Raw genomic sequence first — 24,061 nt, 5'->3', positions numbered from 1 at the left:
ATCAAAGGATATATATATATTTTTTTTTTTGATCAGGGTAAAATTCTAAGACTATTTAGCCCTGTCCGTCCGTCTGTTGTAATAACGCTAGAGTCAAAATAAAGATATGAAGCTAAAATTTTGCACCGATCTGTGTTTTATCTGCAGGCAGGACAAGTTCGAAGATGGGCTATATCGGTCCACAATATCGTATATCCCCAATGTAACGGTACCCCTGATGTTCGTGAATTTCTACACAAGGAGTTCTTCGTGACTACTTTACCCCCTGAAAATGAATAGTCCCCATATAACTGTACCTCCCGACATTCGATATTTTGATGATTTTAGCCAGGTTTTTTAATGGAATTGTTTGAAATTCTTCAAAAGGAGTTCCTTCTGAGTAATTTACCTTCTGAAAAAGAATATTCAATATAGGTCGACGATATCTTATGTTCCAATACAATAGTGCCCCCGATATTCGGTATTTTGATGATTTTGGGCACACTTTTCAATGAAATTGTCTTAAAATCCACAAAAGGAGTTCCTTCTAAGTCCTTAACCCCCTGAAAGAGAATTATTTATATGGGTTCACGATATCGTATATCCCCCATATACCTGTGCCTCCCGACATTCGGTATTTTGATGATTTTAGCCACATTTTTCTAAGGAATTGTTTAAAATTCTACACAAAGATTTCTTTCTGAGTACTTTACCCGCTGGAAGAGAATTGTGTATAGGTCTACATTTTAGTATAGCACCCATATAGCGCTGACCCGACATTTTTTTCCAGAATTGCGTTAAATGTCATATTTGAAGTTCGTAATGGGTACTATAACTTATGACTGTAAGTATAGCCCCCATACAACGGTATCTCCCTTTATTCGGTATTTTGATGATATTAGCGACATTATTCACCGGAATTGCGTCAAATTTCGTATTTGAAGTTCAGAATCGATTCTGCAGCCGTTGGCTTCGTATAGCCCCCATATAAAGGTTTTCATTCATTTTTCGGCGGATTTTTTGTTGTGTCTGAAAATTTTCAAGTTCTTTCCGAATGGTGGAGGGTATAATGATTGATTTTTTACTTGCTAACCTTATTTTTTCCTGAGAGTCATTAATCGTGTTTTAAAGATGTTTTTCATGCGCCATCAGAGGCAATCGTGGATTTTTGAAGAATTTAGATGTGAATCCCTTTTTTTCATGAAGTATTAGAGGAATTAATTGTGGACTTTTTAAAAATAATTTTTCATGGACCCTTAGAAGCATTAATCGTGTATTTCTGAAGTCTATTTTTTCATGCCCTCAAAGGCTTTAATGTTGGATTTTTAAACTCCAGAAGCCGTCACTCACATACCTAACTGGAAACCATGAAAATTGTATAAAATACAACTAACCATCTATCTGCTGACGAAAAACGTTTTTCCCCCAAAGCAAGGTCAATTATAATTTTAATAGTACTAATAATCCGACATACAATTGCGGAACCCGGTTATCAGTCGAAATTCCATTCAAAACCCAAAGTAAAACATTAACTTTTTTCACATTAAAATCTTTATTGTTTTCACATTCAAACTTTCAACAAATCTCAACCGATCAAATACTCCCATCTCTGTGGCAGTTGAATTAATCTAAATTCAAAGCATACTTTTAGGGGTTTATGGACAAATCTCATTTTAAATAGAGTAATTACGAGTGGCATGGAAGAAGAGACTAAGATAATATAGTTATTAACAAAAAACCAGCTTTTACTTAAACCAAAAAAAAAATAATTGTTGCTCGTGTAGATTATAGGCTTTAATGCTGGAAAAATATGTCACCTAACCACAGACACCATGATTGCATTTATCATAGCTGGAGGAAGTTCCATAATCTAGGCATCCAGTCCATTTCAAGACATAGCAGAGTCTACGAAAAAATGTGGTCTACCACAAAAATAGAAACAATAAAATTCTATTAGAAATAGAAACTTCCATAGCAACCACATCTCATACGTACATAGGCCTTGTATTAAATTACATACAAGTATTCACTGAACAATTGATACCTGGCTTGATGATGATTATCATCCAGAGAATAATCATTATCATAATAATGATCATTGGCACAAATACAAATGTAATTTGATATATTTGAACATTGGCTATTTTTTAAAAAAAAAACAACCTCACACACATACACACAAAATAAAACAAATACCAGATTTGCAAGTTGATATTGGCCATTGATATGCCTATGCTAACATGGACAGGTTAGGAATCCAGATAAAAGACCATAAACTTGAATTGATATGCTTGGACATGCAACAAAAAAAAAGAAGAAAAGCGACAAAGGAATCGATCCTGTTTTCGTCGACTTATTTCAGTAGCTACATGGCATGCATAGGTTTATCTAGGAGAGAGTTGCCACATGCGTGACAAATGCAATCGCGATCATAACATGACGGTATAATGGCATGAGACAAAATTTTAATTATTCACACCAACTTTTTAGAGGATGCCAAGACAATTTAAACCTGCTTGCTCATCCGGTATCATCTAAAGCTAGTCATAATTTTTAAATATTGAAGTTTAGTGAATTTTATGCTCCTAAGAAAGCCTACTTTTCGTATGTTTAGGGATTTTTTTAAATTCTGTACAAAATAAAATTTAAAAATAAAAAAAACTTTTACTTTCCTATTTATGTAGTCTGATTCTATCAGACAATGGTTATTCTGGACGTCTAAATACCTAGAGTGTCAAACTGTTTGTAGTTGATGTTCATGTTGTTAATGACTGTGGAACTGAAGTCCTGATGTTAACGCTTAGACCACATATTTCTCAACAATGAAACCCCACTAACAGCTCTTCTAAATCTAGAATCTCTACGGAGGGTACTTAATTTATGATGCTGTCCCAAAAGTTATTCTAGCTATAGGACAACATTAGAAGAAAACATGTCCCATAAAAGTTAATTTATCTATAATAATTATTTATAATGTTTATATATGTTATATGTGACCTAAAAAGGGTTAAGGTTCCGTGTTTTGCCATTTATAGAAGGTCAACATAAACTCATAATTTTTCAGAAGAATTTGGAAAGATCCTGCAACTTTCCTTTTTCCTTTTAAATTTCGAAAGGTTTTTGTCTTTGAAAAGGAATGTGTCTCCTGTCTGTAGAGTCCACAAAAAATATCCAAATATAAAAAATCTGCAGATATACGGCCTTTGAAAGGGTCATTATCCATTTTTTTCAAATTTTCTATTTACAGAAGATCTTCAAAAGATCTCTATTTTAACATAGAAATAATTTTGTGCCTAGAATACCTTACGAAACTTTTCTATATTTGGGAGGTACAGACAATGTTTATATGATTTAAATACTTCAAATACAATAAAAGGTTCCATCTACAAGAGATCACAATCACATATAGACAAAAGACAATAAAGACGAGACAAGAAAAATTTGAATTCGTGCAAAATACTTGTCAAAACCGTCAAAAAGCTTCTGTCTTAAGGTATCCTATGGAAGGACTATCCTTAAAAGGACTTAAATTCGCAGAAGACCTTTTAAGGGTAGTCCTTCCATAGCATACCTTAAGACAAAAGCTTTTTGGCGGTTTTGAGAAGTATTTTGCACGAATTCAAATTTTTTTTGTCTGGTCTTTATTGTCTTAAAATGTCTTATTCGGATAAGAGCCACACAAGATTTTTTTTTTTTTATGGATAGTAGATCTTCAAAAGGTTTTCTATGGAAAGACGATTCTCATAAGGTCTTCCATGGATAAATTGAATACCCTCAATATATTTTCTTGGGAAATAAGACCCACAAAAGTACGCAGAAAAGGGTTTCGGTGAATAGACGACAACAAAAGGGCTTTTGTTGAAAGAAGATCTTCAAAAAGTTTATTTTGGGTAGAAGAAGGTAGAAGACGTATTATATGGATAGAGGAGCCTCACTCATTTGGCTCCTCACATTGATTGAAAATCTTAAAAATACCTTTTATATACGAGTATAAAAGAATCTCAAAAGGTTCTCCACGGGTAGAGGATAGAAGATCCTCAAACCTGTTTGTCCAAACCTGTCCAAGGATGGAATATTCTTATGAGGACTTCTTCGAAAAGGAGACCCTCAAAAGATCTGCTTTGGATAGAATTCACTGAAAATGAATTTAAGATTTAAAGATTTTTAAAATGTCCTCAGAAGATCTTCTATAGAACTTTAGGGAACACTTACGAGGTTTTCCGACATTTCCAAAAAATCCGTTAATAATTTCAAATTGTTGGGCGAGTGGGCTAATGTGTTACTCTTTCCCGCAAAATGTAGAAACATAAGCAAAGATAGAAACCGACCCTTTTTATGAGCGTGTTGGGTATAATCGCTTGATACGGTCAAAATCTGCCTCATTGAGGTAACGGTTTTAGACCCTAGGTCTCTTTGAACCAGATCCCTTTCACGACATTTGGACTCGATGTGTCTCCCCGTTTGCCTGTTAAGGTGGTGGGGCACACGATAATTCTCGAAAGGAGTATCCGATTTGGTCCAAACTTGGTACATCGTAATATTATTATCAAACTTAGATCGGGCTCGGAGATGAGCAATATCGGTCCACTCCTTCCGATTTGGTCCAAACTTGGTACATCGTAATATTATTATCAAACTTAGATCGGGCTCGGAGATGAGCAATATCGGTCCACTACGTCTGGTACCTCCACCACAAAAGGTCGAAATTTTCAAAAAAATATATATATTTTTCTGCATAGAAATAGAAAGAATAATCCGATTTTGCTCCAATTTTGCAAATCCAAATATCTGCACCAGTGCTGGGTCAGGTGCGAAAATGGAAAATATCGGTCCACTACATCAAAGGTCAAAATTTTTAATAACTTTAACTCTTATAGAATCTGATGTAGAACTCCGATTGTCTTCAATTTACATACTTCGCTTTATTTTTATTAACCGAAGGTCTGGTGTGAAGATGGAATATTTCGGTCCACACTTTCTGGTACTTCCAAATGGTAAAATTTTTGAACAATAAAGGGTCACAATTTTCAATACTTTTATCTGTCATAACTTGCCAAAAAAAAGTCAGCGATTATTTACAACTTGCTATCTCTAAATATTTCTCTCCGGCAGAAAACTGAGATGAATATGGAATTTATGATTTCGTATAAAATTGGATATAAGTGTTCGATTTTCTTGTAATTTTTCCCATACCAAAATTTTTATCTGTATTAGATGGAGTATGAAAATGGAATACTTCGGTCGACTATATGTGGCACCTCACGCACTTTTTAACATTTTCTAAAAATGATCATATATCTCATATAAAATAAAGGAAGTGGTCGATATAGTTCAAAGGTGACACGTCACAATATTTATATCATATTTATTTAGGTCCTACACGAAATGGACAGTATTGGTCCAATCCTACGGAACCTACTCCATAGAGGGTCAACAATTTGAATAATCATAACAGATGTCAAAATATATTTAAATAATCGAACATTGGCTGAAGGTATACATCTGTCGCAAAACCGACTCATACTTTTTAACTTTATATATATTATGGTGGAGGGTATAAAAATTAACTTTTTTACGACTAAAAAAACTGGCAACCCTGATTTCGGCAAAAGCAAGAAGCACGGAAACCCATCAAACCTCACACATTGTCCATCCCAACAATCAAAGACGAAAGACCATTCATGGTCAAGACCGGAAAAATTCTAGTTTTATATCCCCCCTTCTTCCCTCATCCCTCCCCCTCCAACAGAAAAGGTTAATGCTACCATTCTTTCATTTGATTTGGTCTTTATTCTTGTACCTGATATTCCATACCTTCATAGCATCGGTCTTACATGGCGAAACCAAAACAAAGAAGAAGAAACCAAACAATACAAAAATAATCAAAAGCTGGAATTACCTGTAATTGATGCTGGTCTACGTGGAGTTGCATAGCTGGAGCCTAGGTGAATTGGTGAAAATAACTCTTTTTCCTTTTACTTGTTTTTCTTGATTCTGGATAGAATGCCGCCTATAAATTGCATAGTTTCTTATTACATAAGGTGTTGCGGATGGTTGTTGCAGATGTTGTTGTTTTTAGTGTCTTCCTTTGGTTTCTTGTTTTGTTCCAGCCATTCTATTATCAATTTGCAAATGGAGACTTGCAATAATTGGCAGGTTCTGGGGATGCCACTGCACAAACTTGGCGATCTATAAAAAGGTCTGCGACCAAAGCCCATGGCCTACAGTTTCCTCTCAACTGTGTGCCAAGTGAGGAGTTCGTAAGCGTTTTTGCTGCAGAAAAAAAGTGAAAGAAAACAAGTGAGGAAAACTTAATTCTAAAAAAAAGTGATAAACCTACAGTTGGAAAAGAGACCGAGAGATATTGGAAATTATCGAAGAAGACTGATTTATAAAATAAACAATTTCATTTAAGGTAAGTTGTATTATTATTTTTTTAAATTTTTGCTGATTTAAAAAGTGTTTTGAATATACAGTTGTCTGGTGCGAAAAAGAATTATTTGAAAACAAGTTTGTGTCTTAAGTCTTTTGTTTAAACAATTGGCATCATTAATTTGGAGCGTGTTTTATGTCACTTATTTAATTGGAAATCATTTGTATAACCAGATGCTTTTCTGGAATTGGCAAATACACCTTTGATTTGAGATTTCAATATGTTCAATATGCCATTAAGGAACACCTGAGAAATAAAAAACTTCAAATGGTCAAATAAATCAAACTTATCTTATCTACGCTGCATCGCGGTGGAAATATTTACTTTAGTTCTTCCAACAAACAAAACAGGCAAAGATTTTAAGAATTTTTGAAAATTATTAAACGGGGATTGTACCAACAATTTTAATTTAGCAAATAAATATTTATGCAGGTGGCACATCGTAGGCAATAGTAAATTCCTCCACAGAAGAGAGATTATATGATATGAATAGAATTTCCAATGCAATTTTCAATTTTCAATATTCTGACTGTAACAATATCACTACGCTTTCAAGGATTTACACAAAATACAGCCCAATATATATATAAACTCCTTGTAAGGTCCTCTCCTTCTTGTACCAATCCCACAATTTTTCGCAAAAAAATCGAAAAAAATGTTCGGTGCTATGCACATCCCAATATTTTAATCAGTATTAAATGATGTGAAATACTTTCGCTCTTTAACTCAGAAACTCTTTTGTATCCCCAAATGATCCTACCTGCTATTACTGACTCAACGGCCGACCTGTGTTGTTTCCTGGATCACAGCCTGGGAGGGCCGATATATTTCATTTTCAACACCAAACATCCTACTACTAATATCGACCGTGGCATCATAGTAGCCCAATATATATAAACTCCTCGTAAGGCCCTAAAAACTAGTGCGACCGAGGGGACCTATTTCTTGACTTAATCTGAATCTGAAGCAAATACATTTTGACACTTTATATGAAATATGTGATAATTTTTAGAAATAGTCGACCGAAGTATAGCATATTCATACTTCACCTAATACAGATAAAAATATTGGTATTAGCAAAATTTCAAGAAAATCGAACATATAAGCAGCGTGAGAAAAAAAAACTGCAACAAAGTCAAACGCCATAATTTTTCAATTTTTTTTAATATTATCGAATTAAAGCAAAAAAAATTGGAAATAGCATCAAATTTTAGATTTGTTCGAATTGGTCATCTCTTGCACGAATTATGGCTTTCAAACCCGAATGTTGCTCTGCGGTATTTTATCCCATTCCCGGCGAAGCGCTTGCTTGAGGCGATCGACACTTTGGTATTTTTAGTGCCAACCTTGCTTTCCAAAATACTCCAGACACAATAGTCCAACGGATTTGTATCCGGAAATTTTGGTGACCATTGTGAGCTGGAAATGAAGCGAGGAACCTCATTTTTTACATTTTCTTTTTCAATTTTATTGAATGAAATGTCGGAAAAACATCAAATTTTAGAATAAGTTTAGATTTGTTGGAATTAGTCACCTTCGGCTCGAATTATGCCCTTCAAACGGCCAATGAAACTGTCACACGCTGCCCAAATGTTGTTCTGCGGTATTTGGTCCTTTCCCGGTGAAGCGCTGGCTTTAGGTGATCGACACTTTGGTATTTTTTAGTGGCAACCTTGCTTTCCAAAATACTCCAGACACAATAGTCCAAGGGATTGGTATCTGGAGTTTTTGGTGGCCATTGTGCGCTGAAAATTAAACGAGGAACCACATTTTGTAATCACTCTTGGTTGGCGCGTGCTGAGTCCTGTTGGAATGTCCAAAATCTGCGGCCAAAATGTTTGCGTGTCCAAGGCTCAACTACACCCTCCACAATATTTTCACGATGATATTCGACAATTATTCTGATACCACTGTCGATTAATACGAGCGGAGAGCGACCATTGGCTATTATGGCGGCCCACACCATTACACATGGCCGGCGCTTGAGTTCTGCTGGCCAACCGAAGGTGAACATTTTCATCTGACCTCTTTGGCAAGTAAACACGATCATTTGTTTTGTCTACAAACTGTTGGACAACGAATGTTGGACAACGAAAATTCGGCAGTTCTCCACTTTCGGCCAAGCGAAGCAACTCTTTAGCTCTTTTGAGTTTATTTTCTTTCCGTTGCGGTGTAAGTTCTTGAACTTTTTTGGAATTTTGTGATATGTTCAGCTCACGAGCCATTTTTCACTGCGACGCGCGTTTCGGTCAATTCGCTTCTTTACTTTTCGAACCATTTCTGCTGATGTGGCTGTTTTCTTCCGTTCACAGTTTTTTCATCTCACCCTGCATTTAGTACATTTCGTACAATTATAGTACCCATTTCTCAATTACAGATACTAACAAAGAGCTCAATATGAGGATTCTAGTCCTATCCCTTTACCCAATAGCAAATTTGGGACCATTTTGTACTATTCGTACGTTAAAAGTACACATTATCAACACCATCTCCATGTCAATCAATCCCAGACACCAAGAAAGACTTAAATATCAAATTTCCGGATTTCAGCTCGATTCCTTCGCCCAACACCAAATTTAGTACTATTTAGTACATTCCGTACAATTATGGTACACATTTCCAAAAACCACCTCCGATCTATCTCAGATACCAACAGTGACTTAAATATCAAATTTCAGGATTCCAGCCCTATCCCTTCACCCAATACCAAATTTAATACAATTTAGTACTTTTCGTACAAAAACACGACACATTTCCCAACCACCCACGAATCCAAAACACAGATACCATCAGTAATCTAAATACCAAATTTAAGAATTTTATTTCTACACTTTCAACTAAAACCAAAATTAGTACCATTTAGTACTTTTCGTAAAATTATAGAACACATCTCCCAGGCTACACTTGAACAGAGACCCAATTACTAAATTTCTGTTTTAAAGCACTATATGTTTACCCAATACCAAATTGTACCAAATATAGCATAATTTAGTACTTTTCGAGCACATGTAGTACACATCTCCAAAATCATCTCCTTATCACAAACTACACTACAATGTAAACTTTCAACATTCAATGTAAAATTTCAACATTCCAGCTTTATCCGTTCACCATAAGCCAAAGAGAATTTGTTACCATTTAGTACAGCTCGCAGACACCTTCATATATCAAACTTACTTTCCAACCTTAATTCTCATTCCAAAATTCAAGTTATTAGTGCTATCCATTCCTATAATACTAAATGGAACAATTTTCAAAGTTTAGTACCATTTTAGAACTTTTCGTAACCTTAACCTTAACCAATGGCTCTCATTCCGAATTTCAGAATTTTAACGCATTCCATTTGTTACATAGAAAATATTCTATTTTCAGTACATTTTAGTACTTTTTGTGCCCTTATCATTCGCCTATACACCAAAATTCACACTCGTGCAAAATTTCATGACTCTAGCTTCAGCCGTTCAGTATCATACGTTTATGGGATCCAAATCCAACAAATCCAACATAAACATTTGTACACCTCAAAACAAAAGACTTAAGACACAAACCTGAATTCTCATTCGCATGCCTCTGCTTCTCTCTATTCGCCATTTTTTATCTCTTTATAGATGCTCAAATATTTATTGCTGAGCTTGCTGCTCATCATCCACAGCGTATGGATGGCACCGGTCCACCACCATGGTGAACTGACGCCACACGTTGTTATTGTCACGCCCCAAGCCCAATTGCAATTGGAGTCATTTCCACATGGCGCTCCCATCATTCAACATCTAACACCCTACACTCGGTTTGTGGCACCACATGAAGAGACCATTGTCTATGTGCCGACCAGTGCTATTGCCAATCACCCGGTTGGTCACATTGCCCTACCCGGCTCACAACAATACGAGGCACGTTCAAGTGGAAAAAATATCATTACCGACATTGTTTCCTTACCCAGCGAAGCCGTGGACAATTTTGGCGCAGTCGGATCAATAAGTCCAAGTAGAATTATCAGCTCCACCATTGCTGGTGCAGCTGCTCTGCCTGGGCAAATATTTGATGCTGTCAGCAGTCCGGCTAAAATTATCGGCAGCATTGCCAGTCCAATACCTCTGCAAATAATTGATGCAACCAAACTGGGTCCTCCCACGCGACAATCCATTTTCGACAACATCTCCAATGCAGTTCAAAATCCAAATCAAGTTATAGAAACAATTACCAATGCCGCCAACAATCCCAGCAGCCTATTAGAAACCGTATCGAATAGCATTCAAAACGCTGTAACAAACGCGGTCCAGAACAGTCCTTGTGAATCGCTCAATAGTATAGCGCAAAATACGGGCTTTCAACCGACGCCCAATCAACAACAGGCTGCCAGCAATGCGCGCAGCATTGACAAGGCAGAAACTCAAGCCGAAGGCCAGAACCAAGATCAAAAGGCAGCTGCATCCCAGCCCCAGTTGACAAAGGTGCAACACATCGAGTACGAAATCCCCATAACACCCATCATTTCCCATGAGCCCCGACATCAGTTGCCGCACTATGCCAGTGTTATTGGACCAGCTCTGCCACATGTTGTCGATTTTATTCAAACACCGATTTTCTTGGCCCCCTCCATACCCACAATTAAGGGACGTAGCCTTTTGGCCGCTGAAGAGAAACCCCTAAGCCAGGAGCCGGCACCAGCACAAGCAATTGAATCCGCTAAACCAGAAGTTCAACTTCCCCTGGCACCGCAACCGGAACATCTTCCCCTGAATCCAGAGCTGGATAAGTTGCAACCCATAGCCAAGGGAGAGGAAAAGTTAGAAAGTGGTCGCTTTTTGGAAGCCACTCCCGTCAAAGATGTTCAAGCTGTTGTAGTTGCTGAGGAAGCTGTCAAGCCGGGTGAGTACAATGAAATGGAATTGGAGAGAGAGAGAGAGAGAGAGAAAATATCTAAAGAGGTAATTGGGACGGGCTATCAGGAGTACATTGATGGGGAAATTTTGTCATTGTGGGACTTTTTATGGGAAGTTTTGTCAGCCGTAATGGGATTTTTTTAGGAAAATTTGCCCGCCTCCTTGCGGGAATTTTTGTGGGATAATTTGCCAATCCTTAGAAGGAGTTTTTAGGGACATTTTTTCAGACCATTGAAGGACATTTTAGGGGTAATGTTATCAGTGGATATTTTATCAGGCGGTCTTAGCGGTACTTTTTATGGTAAATTTCGAAGCCCAGTGTAAGATATTTTGTCAGTCAATAGTGGGACTTTTATTTGACATTTTTTCTGCACATAGAGGGACTTTTTACAGAATATTTTGTAAGAAATTATAAAAAATTATATCAGCCAGTAGTAGGGCTCTTCATGGGAAATTTTGTCAACCCATTGCGGAACGTTTTGAGGTCGGGTCATTTTTTTGAGAAATTATGACTAATGGAAAATCTCCAAACCATTAATGGGACTTTTAATGGGAAATGTTGGCATTCAATAGTGGATTTTTTATAGGATTTATCAATCATTAGCAGGATTTTTATGGGCCAACATAGTGGTACTTTTTACGGCAAATTTTGACAACGAATGGTGGCAAAGGTTGGTAGGCAAATTTTGGAAATTTTGCTTGTGTAAATTTATTTGAAGTCGGAAAGGAAAAATTTGACAAATAATAGTGTTTACGTTGAGAGAACATTTTGCCAGTCCATAGTCCACTATTCCATCGAGGAGCATTTTTGCACTTCAAAACAAAAGACTTAAGACACGAACCTGATTTTTGATTCACATGCTTTTGCTTCTCTACATTCGATATGTCTCATCTCTTTTCAAATTTTTTGGGGGAATATTTGTCAAAAATCATAGATCTTCGTCAATCTCTTTCAAGAAAATATTGTCTTTTTGGGAGAAGTATTCTCAAAGGAATTTAGTATTGATAACAAGGAGAGTTTGTGTGAGGTCGTTTAGGGGAAATTTTCTTAAGAATTTGTTTATGTATTTTGGGTAAATTTTGGGCAGATGATGGTGGATCTTTTTAGATGAAATTTTGTCAAAAAGTCGTGAATCGTTATAAGCGAATATTTATCAAGAAATATTCGATTTTTTCAAAGGGATTTTTTTAATCTATTGGATATTTTTAAGGGAGTATTTTGTCAAGAAGTCGCGTATCTTTTTTGGGTGAATTTAATAAAAACGAGTGCCTCTTTTCGGTTTTCAATAAATCGTGTATCTTTTTGGGGGCAATTTTATGAGGGAATTTATCTAAATAATCTTGGATCTTTTTAGAAAGATTTTTCTACACAATGTTTTAAGGTGAAATTTTCCTAAAAAATTTTGGATCTTTAAAGGGAATTATTATGGATAATCTTTGGGTTTTTTAGAAGACTTTTTTCATGAGTTTTTTATGGGTATATCTGAAAAGAAAAATTTCCCAGACAATCATCTTCATGTGGAAAATTCATGAAATGATTATAATTTTTTTAGGAAAAATTTCTAAAAAACTAAAATATTTTTAAAAGTTATTTCAATTTTTTTTTCTTTACTAAGCAATTGATGATCTTTTAAGGTGGACATTTTCTAGATAATCGTTGATCTTTTTATGGGAAATATTGTGTAGCGATGGTGGACCTTTAAAGAAGAAATTTCGACAAGGAATCTTTGATCCTCTGAGGGGCAATTTTCTCAAGGAACCCTTGATCTGTTGGGGAAAATTGAGCCGAAGCAATCGTGGAACATCCTATGGGAAATTTACAAAAGCCCCAAAAGCGGTGGATCGTTTTGGTTTAGAATCATTTTCCATGGCTTAGGATCATTCTCCATGGCTTGATTTTTGAGAGCAATTTTCCCAATCGATAGGAGACCTTTTCAGGGGAAAAAATTGTTGAAAAAATCGTGGAAATTCAAGTCTAGAAGTTGTTGATTTTTTTTTTTTGTAAAAATGTGAAAAATAATTGGGATCCTACATGGAAAATGTTCCAAATATTTTTATGAGAGGCAGTGGTGTGTCCTTTAAGAAGAAATTAAGAGGAAATTTTCGGGAGGCAGTAGTAGACATTAAATATGAAATTTTAGAAGACAATCATGAATCCTTGTCAAGGCATTGTTCTAGATGACATTTTTTCAAGTAATCATGTAGATTTTTTAGAGGCATTATTCCGAGAATTTTTGGAATAAAAATTTCTAGAAATTTCAGTGGAAAATCTCCAACATATTTGTGGGTGTTTTAAACTTTAAAGATAATCAGAAATTTTATGAGGAAAATAATCTTGCCAATAGACGAATAAAGGAAAAATTCTCCAACAATCTTAAGTTGTATTTCGAAATTTTTCGAATAGGAAGTGCATCTTTTAAAATAAATTGTTCTTGGGGAATTTTTTCAAGTTATAATATATTTTCTTACAAATTACTGCAGATTTTTAGAGGATATTTCTAAAGACAATCTTGAATCTTTTTAAAGAACTACTTTTTCTATAATTTTTAAGAGAAATGTTGTTTGAGAATCGTTTGATTTTTCAGAGAAAATTTCCTTATAAGAGGACATACTCTAAAGATAATCAGAAATCTTATCGGAAAAATAATATTGAATATAATATTTTTGTCAAGCCATCGTATATGTATTTAGATGAAATTCTGACAGGATATCACGGAGATGTTTAGGGGACATTTTACCAAGCCATCGTGGGAAGATTTTCTCAAGTTACAGAGGACATTTTTGGAGAAAAGTTTATAAAGAAATCCTGGATCTTGAGGGAATTGGATGAATTAATCATGGGTTAATTTCTAGTTATCTTTTTCGAAGTATCTCCTGCTTTTTTTAGAGGAAATCCTGCATATTTATTAGATAAATCTTCCCTATTCCCATCCTAAATATTTTATAAGTTGTTTTGGGCAATTAAGGATTTTTTAGAGCAATTATTGCTATTATTATTTTTATTTATTTATTTATTTTAGACAATCTGGTCTGGTAATAGATCGACTTTTTATAGGAAACTTCTCAAAACCTGGTAAATATTTTGAAGAAATTTTCGGTAGGACTTATATATGGGAATCTTTTTAAAAAATTGTTGATCTTCTACATGAAATCCTGGACTTTTTAGAGATCCAGGCTCTCATGGATCTTATTAGAGAAAAATCTTACCAAATATCTTGATATTTTTATAGAATTGTTTTGCATTACGATTTTTTACAGCAATAATCGGAAAAGAGGTGGATACTGTGCGCATGCGTGACGCGTTACATTAACTGATTTAATGTTAAACCGTTATAGCTGGCAAAGAGTTGGAGAGATTGAAAGAGAGAGAGATAGAGCGCGAGAGATGGCAGAAAATTGGGAGAAATCAGTGTTGACAACTTGGCGGATAGTCTGCAACAGGAAAATGAGAAGAAGCTGTAATCTATAAAATCAGTATATCCTACTCAAATCTGTCACTTGTCATTTTCAACCCAGTAAACAAACTATCTCCTGCACAAAAGTTGAGAAAATCATCTAAGTTCGGTCGCGTCGATCTTTTAATACCTTCCACCATTTGGAATTTTTTTTTTTAGTAGACAATCTGGTCTGGTAATAGACCGACTTTTTATAGGAAACTTCTCAAAACCTGGTAAATGTTTTGAGGAAATTTTCGGTAGGACTTATATATGGGAGTCTTTTTAAAAAATTGTTGATCTTCTACATGAAATCCTGGACTTTTTAGAGATCCAGGCTCTCATGGATCTTATTAGAGAAAAATCTTACCAAACATCTTGATATTTTTATAGAATTGTTTTGCATTACGATTTTTTACAGCAATAATCGGAAAACAGGTGGATATTTTTTGCAGGCTTTTTAATAGCAATTTTTACACAAAATCGAGGACCATTGTCTAAAAATTTAAAAAAGTGAATTTTTAAATCAATTTTTATCAAGCAGTCTTAGGTTTTTTTAACCTACACCATTTGCATTTGTTTGTAACAGGCAAAAGGATGATCTGTATAGAATCACATTCTGAGTCGATTTATGCATGTCCGTCTGTCTGTTCATGTATTTTTGTGAACAAAGTACAGTTCGCATTTATTACCCGATCCAGCTGAATTTTTGCCCAAATCATTTGTTTGACCCAACGACGAACCCTATTGAAATTGGAGATAATCTGTAAAAATTTGGATATAGCTCCCATATATATCTCCGGCCGATTTGCCTTTTATTGTGCACCAAACGTGTAATATCAGCCCGAATAGTATGGAATGCACATACAAGCAAATTAGGCTTGAAAATAAGTATGCCAAATTTGATCGAAATTGGATCAGATATAGCTATAGCTCCAATATATATTGTTCATCCGGTTTGTTATTTTAGTCCTCCGCAGCCGTAATATGCACTCTGTAACAACAATATTTGGGGAAATATATCAAATACAGCTCAGAAATACCTTTGCTAAATTTTATCGAGATCGGTTCGGATTTGGATATATCTCCCATATATATCTTCGTCCGGTTTACCTTTTATTGTGCACCAAACGTCTAATATTTGCCCAAATGGGATGAAATTTGGCACTTACGACCAAATTGAGTCTGTAAGCTAGTATATCAAATTTGGTGCAGATCGGTTCAGATATAGCTATAGCTCCGATGTATATTGTTCATTCGATTTGTTATATTTGTTACCCACCGCCGTAGTGGTTTAGATCATTTTTTGTATGACAATAGTACCTTTATCCCTTTTTGGAGAAAAAAATTTCCAACAATAATCTTTTAATTCCTTCCATTTACAGTCGATCAAATTGTTGCAGTTAAACCTGTCCTAAAATCTGTTGCCAACGATGAGCCGCAATCTAAGGTGGCCTAATCATCATCAGATATTTTAAGTACAACAACACTATGGGCCAACAAATACAATTTTCACAAAAAAAAAAAACGAAGGAAACTCACCACCATCAATGAACTAAAAATAAGTTTTATAATAGTTATACAACAAAGCATAACAATGATTATTGTAAGATGTCCTTAGAAACAACAAAAACAACAATCAATCATATTTTCATGCATATACACACATACATATTTATCATCACCATCATAAATTTCATTAAAAAAAAAACAAACAAAAACAAGGAAAACGTAAAATCAAAATAAAAATGCAAAGCGATAAGCACAAAGCACAACAGAATAAAGAAAGAAAAAATAATTAAAAAAAAAATAAGTTTTTTATTAAATTTTATTTTCAGAAGGAAATTTCCCAGACCATCTTCAAAAGTTAATTTTCAATGGTGTTCTAAAACGATGGCAGTTGTACAATGAATGGGGGGTATTCATGAGATTCAAAAATACTTCAATCCCCTTGCAATTCTGGAGTATCACACGTTCCTCCCCGGTTGCAAAAGAAGCATCTGCTCCAAATGCCATCCTCCCGCCCCCCCCCCCTTCTATTTACTCATTGATATGCCCGCAACGTCTGATATCGTTGTTGCCAAAAAAAATGGGCGTTTAACATTTTGCAGATATCGCATTATGTCGATGTTAATAAATTACCTTAATAACAAATAAATCTTTTGTATGGCACCATAACACGCTACTCGGATATGAATGTATGATGTGTTTGCACTCAAAACAATTTCGGTTTTAGCAGATGAAAAAAATGTGTAAAACCAAAAAAAAGAGTAAATATTTCCAAATAAGAAAAAAAGTAAACAATCAAGCGGAACAATAAACGTACACACAACAAATAGCGATGGTAGTGCACAAATTTAAATGACACTGTGCGCATGCGTGACGCGTTACATTAACTCATTTAATGTTAAACCGTTATAGCTGGCAAAGAGTTGGAGAGATAGAGAGATTGAGAGAGAGCGAGAGATGGCAGAAAATTTGGAGAAATCAGTGTTGACAACTAGGTGGATTGTATGCAACTGGAAAATGAGAAAAAGCTGTAATCCATAAAATCAGTATATCCTACTCAAATCTGTCACTTGTCATTTTCAACCCAGTAAACAAACTATCTTCTGCACAAAAGTGAAGAAAATCATCTAAGTTCGGTTCGGTTCGGTTCGGTTCCACCATTTGGAAGAAAATTTAAAATGTAAAAAAATTCCATTGAAAAATTCCGCTCTAATTTTAATAATTCCGAATATCAGGAGTTAAATTTATGTAGCCCCATATAAACGAAAACCTGACCTTTACAGCCAATACAAGGTGGTGCCTCCAAACACTAAATTTAAGATAAATATGTTGAAATAATTATGCTAAAATTATCAAAATACCGAATATTGGGATATACCACTTTATGGGTTCTTCGGAAAGCATAGCTAATGTTACAAGTGCGTTTCCCAAATAAGGGCCGAAATTAAGGAATGGCAACAGTACACCAGTGGTATCCAAGGACGAGCTGGATGTACACAGTGAGAGAAAAGTTTATTTCTAAACCCATCGGTCGAAAGAGGAAAAAACCGTACAAGAGGACGGCTCCAAAGACGAGCTCCGACTGGCAATCATTGACAGAGCTGATCTGGAAGGGAAAATTTGTAGTACTCATTGGTTGTTATTCGAAGAAAGTTTAAAGAAGGCAATTGTTTCGCGCACAGGAAACCATGGAGTTGGTCAGTGCCTTGGAATGCAAGGGCTTCAAAGTCATGAACTTTGGAGAACTTTGAAAAATGGCAAAACTGGCACCTGTCATTCTCCCAGAAAGCCCAAGCTAAAAAAGTGCTATCGGCGTGCCTTCCACCTCCAGAAGTTGAGGAGGAACTTATCCGACCATGACTCAGTAGGGCAAGTGCTGCGCATAGTGAAGTAAACCTGCATTGCTGCTAATATGCGATTGTTAAACTCCTGCCCTATCTAGATCTGAAGTGGTCAGGAATCCTATATTTACGAAAACAAGTTAAAAAGTATCAGTCGGTTTCGCTGGCAGATGTATACCCTCAGCCAATGTATACATATAAATATACAAGGAGAGATGAAAAAACTGCTACCAACTTCAGGCTGCTGTCATTTCTAAGCCACTCGTCTGACAGCTCTTAAAATTATTCCAGTGACAGCTCATTATTTCGTTTACAAGCGTACAAAAGCATTTTGGTGAGAATCGCATGAGAATAAATGCCAAATATTATCGCGAAAATATTGTGGAGGGTGTATTAATGCCCCGGGCACACAAACATGTTGGCCGCAGACCTTGGACATTCCAACATGACTCAGCACCATCACACTCAGCACGCGTCACTTAAAAATGGTTACGAAATGAGGTTCCTCGCTTCATTTTCAGCGCACAATGGCCACCAAAATCTCCGGATAACAATGCGTTGGACTATTGTGTCTGGAGTATTTTGGGAAGCAAGGTTGGCACTAAAAATCCCAAAGTGTCGATCACCTCAAGTAAGCGCTTTGCCGGGAATGGGCCAAAATACCGCAGAGCAACATTCGGGCAGCGTGTGACGGTTTCATTGGCACTTTGAAGGCCATAATTCATGCCAAAGATGACCAGTTCGAACAAATCTAATCTTATTCGAAAAGTTTATGCTATTTCCGACATTTTATGCTTTCATTCAATAAAATTTAAAAAAAATATAAAAATTTATGGCTTTTGACTTTGTTGCAGTTTTTTATCTCACCCTGTATTACTATCAATATCAAAGACTCTTACTCCAAATTTCAGATCTTCTATTCTTTCCGCAAATACCCAAGTAAATACTATTTGGTACTTTTCGTGCTTTTTAGTACGTAATTTTAAATTTCCCGCCATGGATCAACTAAACCTCACAAGAGGTGATCCTAATGCCAAATGTTAGACTTCCAACCCAAATACCAAATATTGTACCATTGAGTACTTTTTTTGTATATATTTACCCCAATACCAAATTTTTAAATTTTCAGATCAATCTTTCAACCAAAACCAAATTGTACTGAATTTAGTACCATTTAGTACAGCTGTTACACTTAGTATACATTTCCAAAAGCACCTACTTATATCAAACCCCTATTTTCAAAACTTAATTTTTATACCAAATGTTAAGATTTTAACTTTATCCTGTAGCTGTACCAAAAGGTGCGAAATTTAGTGCTTTTTAGTACTTTTAGTACACTTCTGGTCCGACTTTCCGAAAACTCAGCCTAACTGACATGCAAATTTACAAGATTCTAGCTTTAACCGATTCGCCTGGACGTTAATGTATCAGTCAGTCAGTCCCCATAAACCCGAAATCCACTTACCCGAATATCTTCAATTTTTTTCTATGCATCCTGAACTTCCATTTTTCATTTTCTGGTGAGGACTAAAGAAGTTTCGCGTTTTTAAAATTTTGAAAAAGATATCAACACTTTTTTGTGCACGCCAATGTCGAGCATAATGCAATCGGCGGAGAGTACATCAAACTTTACACTGGCCACAGAAGACACAAACCAATTGACCGACAAAGACATGCCAAAGACATGTTTGGCCCTCGCCAGCCAGTGCTGATCGGCCATGCAAGTCACACTCGCCGCCAAAGTCAACACTCAATGCGAGCACAGAAATTTAAAGTTGGGCAATCAGTGACGCAGTGGCAGTGGACAAGTGAAGTGATAGCTGGTTTGAGAAACGAAAAATTAAATTCAGCGAAAAAGAAAACAAAAAAGAAGTGATTTAAAAATAAATTCAAACCTTACGACGTATGGAAAAAAGGAAATTTTTGAAATTTTGAAAATGAAACATCCTATAATTACCCTCATCTTTATGGGATGTGTTCTTGTGGATATCTCCCAAAGTGCAGTGATCATAAAAAATCCCAAGCTAAATGATATTAGCAAAGGTGAAGATGGATTTTTGGAACTGCGTCCCAATGGCAATTTAATTTTGCGCAGCACATTGGAAAACTCCCCAAACACCCTACAGCAGGCACTACTCTTCCAGAGTATTTTGAATGCAATTCGTGCAGTACCTGGCAATACTCTCAACGAGTTGAATGTCAAAATCTATGGCGAAGGGGTGGAACATAAATTTCCACCATTTCTGGAGCGGGTCATTCAGCGAATACAGACGTATTTTTCGGTCTATAAATATACCGATACCACCGAACCGATGCGGGATAAATATAAACCCCTGAATGATTCACATTATGAAGAAATTGATGTGACATTGAGTAGTGACAATGTTGAGTTGGTTAAAAACAAAACCGGCAAACCATTGACGGAGACAACCGCCATGACGTCGGCAACGGCAGCAGTAGCAACAACAACGTCAGCAGCAGCACAAGCTTCAGTAACTACAATGGCAAGTGCAGCAACAACCTCGACAATCAGCAATGATAGGTTGACCACAACACCATTGCTGGATCAATCCGTCGTTGACGATGAAGAAAATGAATTTATCGAAATTAAAAAACTCAAAGAGTCCAAAAAGAAAATCATAAAAGAAAAACCAATTTAGAGTAGCTTTTACTTTTCCCATCGTTTTCTGTGGTTTCTTTTAAGAGTTTTTTTCTGTTTGATTTTTGTTGATTGATATTTTTATTTAAGTGATATTTATTTTCTTTGTTTTTATCAAATATACTATGAATGTGTGTATATACTGTCATATGAATTATATTTGTTAATAAGTAAATAAAAACTGAGATTATAACATGTATTTAATTAACGTTTATTAAACACAGCGATGGGCAACTTTGGGTCCGTTGAAAATTTTTTGTTGATAATCGCAGCATTGAGATCTTGAACTTGTGCAAATTTGGTTATCCATTATAGAGAAAGTGACATAAGGTTCCACGTTGAGGGGGTTATGACAGTTCAGTATAGAGCTACTGCAGAGAAAAGTCTTGAAAGCGAATTTCTTGACAAAAATAATTTTTGTATATTTTTTGACTATTTCCTTTTTAACTGAAAATTTAAAGCAAACATAAACACTTTCCAAAATTATAGGAAAACGGAAAATGTTATGAATGTAGAGCTAAACAAGTAAAGAAAAACATTAACAAATACCCTCCACCATTAGAGAAAAACAAGTAAAAAAGCTGTAAGTTCGGCCGGGCCGAACTTTGAATACCCTTCACCATTGGGAACGAATTAGGCAATTCTCAAATAAAATCCATTAAAAATTCTGTTAAAATCTTAGAAATACCGAATGTAGCTGTTATATAAGGGTCAATACGACGACATGGACCTGCATAGGTAACTTTCGTCATAAGCCATTACAATATTCAAATGCGAAACTTAGAAAAAAAAATTGGCGAATAATGTAGCTAAAGTTATCAAAATGCCGAATATCGGGATGTACCGTTATATGGGGGATTTACGAAGACGTGAACCGGCACAGACAATTTTCTGTCTTAGGCTGTAGTATTCATTTCGAACTTCAAATACCAAATTTAAAACAATTCCGGTGAATAATGTCGCTAAAATCATCAAAATACCGAATATCGGGATGTACCCTTATATGGTGGCTATACGAAGACCTGAACCTGCACAGAAAATCTCCTGTCATAGACTGTAGTATCTATTACAAACTTCAAATACCAAATTCGAAACAATTCCGGTGAATACTGTCGCTAAAATCATCGAAATACCGAATATCGGGAGGTACCCTTATACGGGGGCAATACGAAGACGTGGACCTCCACAAACAATTTTTGGTCTTAGGCCGTAGTATCTATTATGAACTTCAAATACCAAATTCGAAACAATTTCGGTGAATAATGTCTCTAAAATCATCAAAATACCGAATATCGGGAGGCACCGTTATATGGAGGCTATACGGAGGCGTGGACCTGCACAGAAAATTTTCTGTCTTAGGCTGTAGAATCCATTACGAACTTCAAATACCAAATTTGAAACAATTCCGGTGAATAATGTCGCTAAAATCATCAAAATATCGAATATCGGGATGTACCCTTTATGGTGGCTATACGAAGACGTGACCTGCACAGAAAATCTCCTGTCATAGACTGTAGTATCTATTACAAACTTCAAATACCAAATTCGAAACAATTCCGGTGAATACTGTCGCTAAAATCATCGAAATACCGAATATCGGGAGGTACCCTTATATGGGGGCTATACGAAGACGTGGACCTCCACAAACCATTTTCGGTCTTAGGCCGTAGTATCTATTATGAACTTCAAATACCAAATTCGAAACAATTTCGGTGAATAATGTCTCTAAAATCATCGTGAGATACATTTATATGGGGGCTATACCAAAACGTGGACCTATATGGCCTGTTTTCAATACCAAAGTCCTACAGACATGATATACATTTCAGTAAAATTTTATCAACCTAATTCAATTCTTTCGGAAGCTAGAGTGATTTCCACAGACGAACAGACGGACGAACATCGCTAAATCGACATGCTGATCAAGAATATATATACTTTGTGGGGTCTAAAATGTATATTTCGAGGTGTTACAAACGGAATGACAAACTTAATATATCCTCCATACTATGGTAGAGAGTATAAAAGTGTCAATAAATGTATCTGGATTCTGCACTTAATATGCAAATACGAGTGAGATCGATTGAAGAGTGCAAGTAATGCAGGACGTATTAAAACGGTAACACTTTTATACTACAAGGATGGTTATCCATTGCAAATATTAAAAAGGGAAATTCAAAAAACCGTGGACAAATATAGCTACGATCATAAAAACAGCGAATATTATTGGGTACCTTTATATAGAAATCTTGGAGAAATATGGACCATATTTTAATGCCGGCTGTAGAACCTATTATGAACTAAAAAATCGAATTTGAAAAAAAAAATCTAATAACAATTGTTGCCTAAATTGTAAAAATCCTGAATTCCGTTATATGGGGACTATAGGAAAACAAGGACTCAAGAGGTAAAAACCTTTACAAACTATAAATACCGAAAAAAATGTGGCTCAAGATACCAAATATCGGAAAGCAACGTTATATGGTCGCTATAGAAAAACGAAAACGGATCTACATCTCTACAGAGAAAGAACCCATTACAGCTAAAAATTTTAAATTAAATTAATAATTAGAAGCATTTTCAAAGTTTACGAGAGGTAACCTAAAACTAGCTGGGGAGTTCTGCACATTTTTACATTTTGTAATTATTCGAGTTTCCTGTCCACAGGGTAGTGTCATCCGTCGAATCATTAAAGGTGTCTTTTTGATCCTTTTTATATCCTCAGCCATATAGCTACAGAGGGTAAATATCATTTTATACGGCCAAAAAGTGTCTCATCGTAATTACGGTTTTAGACCCTAGGTCTCTAAACATTTGGAGTGGATCTAGCGATGTCCGTCCGTCCGTCTGTCTGGTTGGTGCGAACGATAATTCTCGAAGGGAGTATACGATTTGCTCCAAACTTGGTACATCGTAATATTATTATGAAACGTAGATCGAGTACGGAGATGAGAAATATCGGTTCACTTCTTTTGGTACCTCCCCACATAATATTGAAATTTTCAAGAAAAAAAATTTTATTCCACAAAACGAGAAAGGATAATCCGATTTTGTTCTAACTTTGTAAATCCTAATATTTGCATCAGTGCTACGTCAGGTGCGGAAACGGACAGTATCGTTCCACTCCATCAAGTACCTCCCCCACAAAGAGTTAAAACTTTGAATATGTATAAATTTTATAAAATGTTGTCTTCAAATTACACGCATCACAATATTTTTAATTACTCAAGATCTGTTGTGAAGATGGAATAAATCGGTCCTCTCCTTCTGGTACTTCCCCCACAAAGGGTCAAAATTTTGAATATCCATGGAGCTCATAAAAC

The 24,061-nt window shown here is 35.7% G+C and overlaps 1 protein-coding gene across 1 annotated transcript; it reads left to right on the top strand.

The window, feature by feature from the left end:
- Positions 1-6,278: 6,278 nt before the first annotated feature.
- LOC101901450 (uncharacterized) lies at positions 6,279-16,483 on the top strand. Its single transcript, XM_059127508.1, has 3 exons — positions 6,279-6,394; positions 10,021-11,281; positions 16,115-16,483. The coding sequence occupies exons 2-3, from the start codon at positions 10,021-10,023 to the stop codon at positions 16,186-16,188; spliced, it is 1,335 nt and encodes a 444-aa protein (XP_058983491.1). The 5' UTR covers positions 6,279-6,394; the 3' UTR covers positions 16,189-16,483.
- The last annotated feature ends 7,578 nt before the right edge of the window (positions 16,484-24,061 follow it).

Source organism: Musca domestica, unplaced genomic scaffold (genome assembly GCF_030504385.1).
Source record: "Musca domestica strain aabys unplaced genomic scaffold, Musca_domestica.polishedcontigs.V.1.1 45, whole genome shotgun sequence".
In the NCBI taxonomy this organism is placed as follows: Eukaryota; Metazoa; Arthropoda; class Insecta; order Diptera; family Muscidae; genus Musca; species Musca domestica.
Note: the sequence above shows the minus strand (reverse complement) of the source record. Positions and strands in the feature narration are given on the sequence as shown.

What these genes read in the sequence shown, in the direction of transcription:
- LOC101901450 (XM_059127508.1), top strand. Translation starts at nt 10,021, where the DNA reads ATGCTCAAATATTTATTGCTGAGCTTGCTGCTCATCATCCACAGCGTA. An exon ending in TGAGGAAGCTGTCAAGCCGG is followed by an intron (nt 11,282 to 16,114) that starts GTGAGTACAATG and finishes TTCCATTTACAG; the next exon opens with TCGATCAAATTGTTGCAGTT.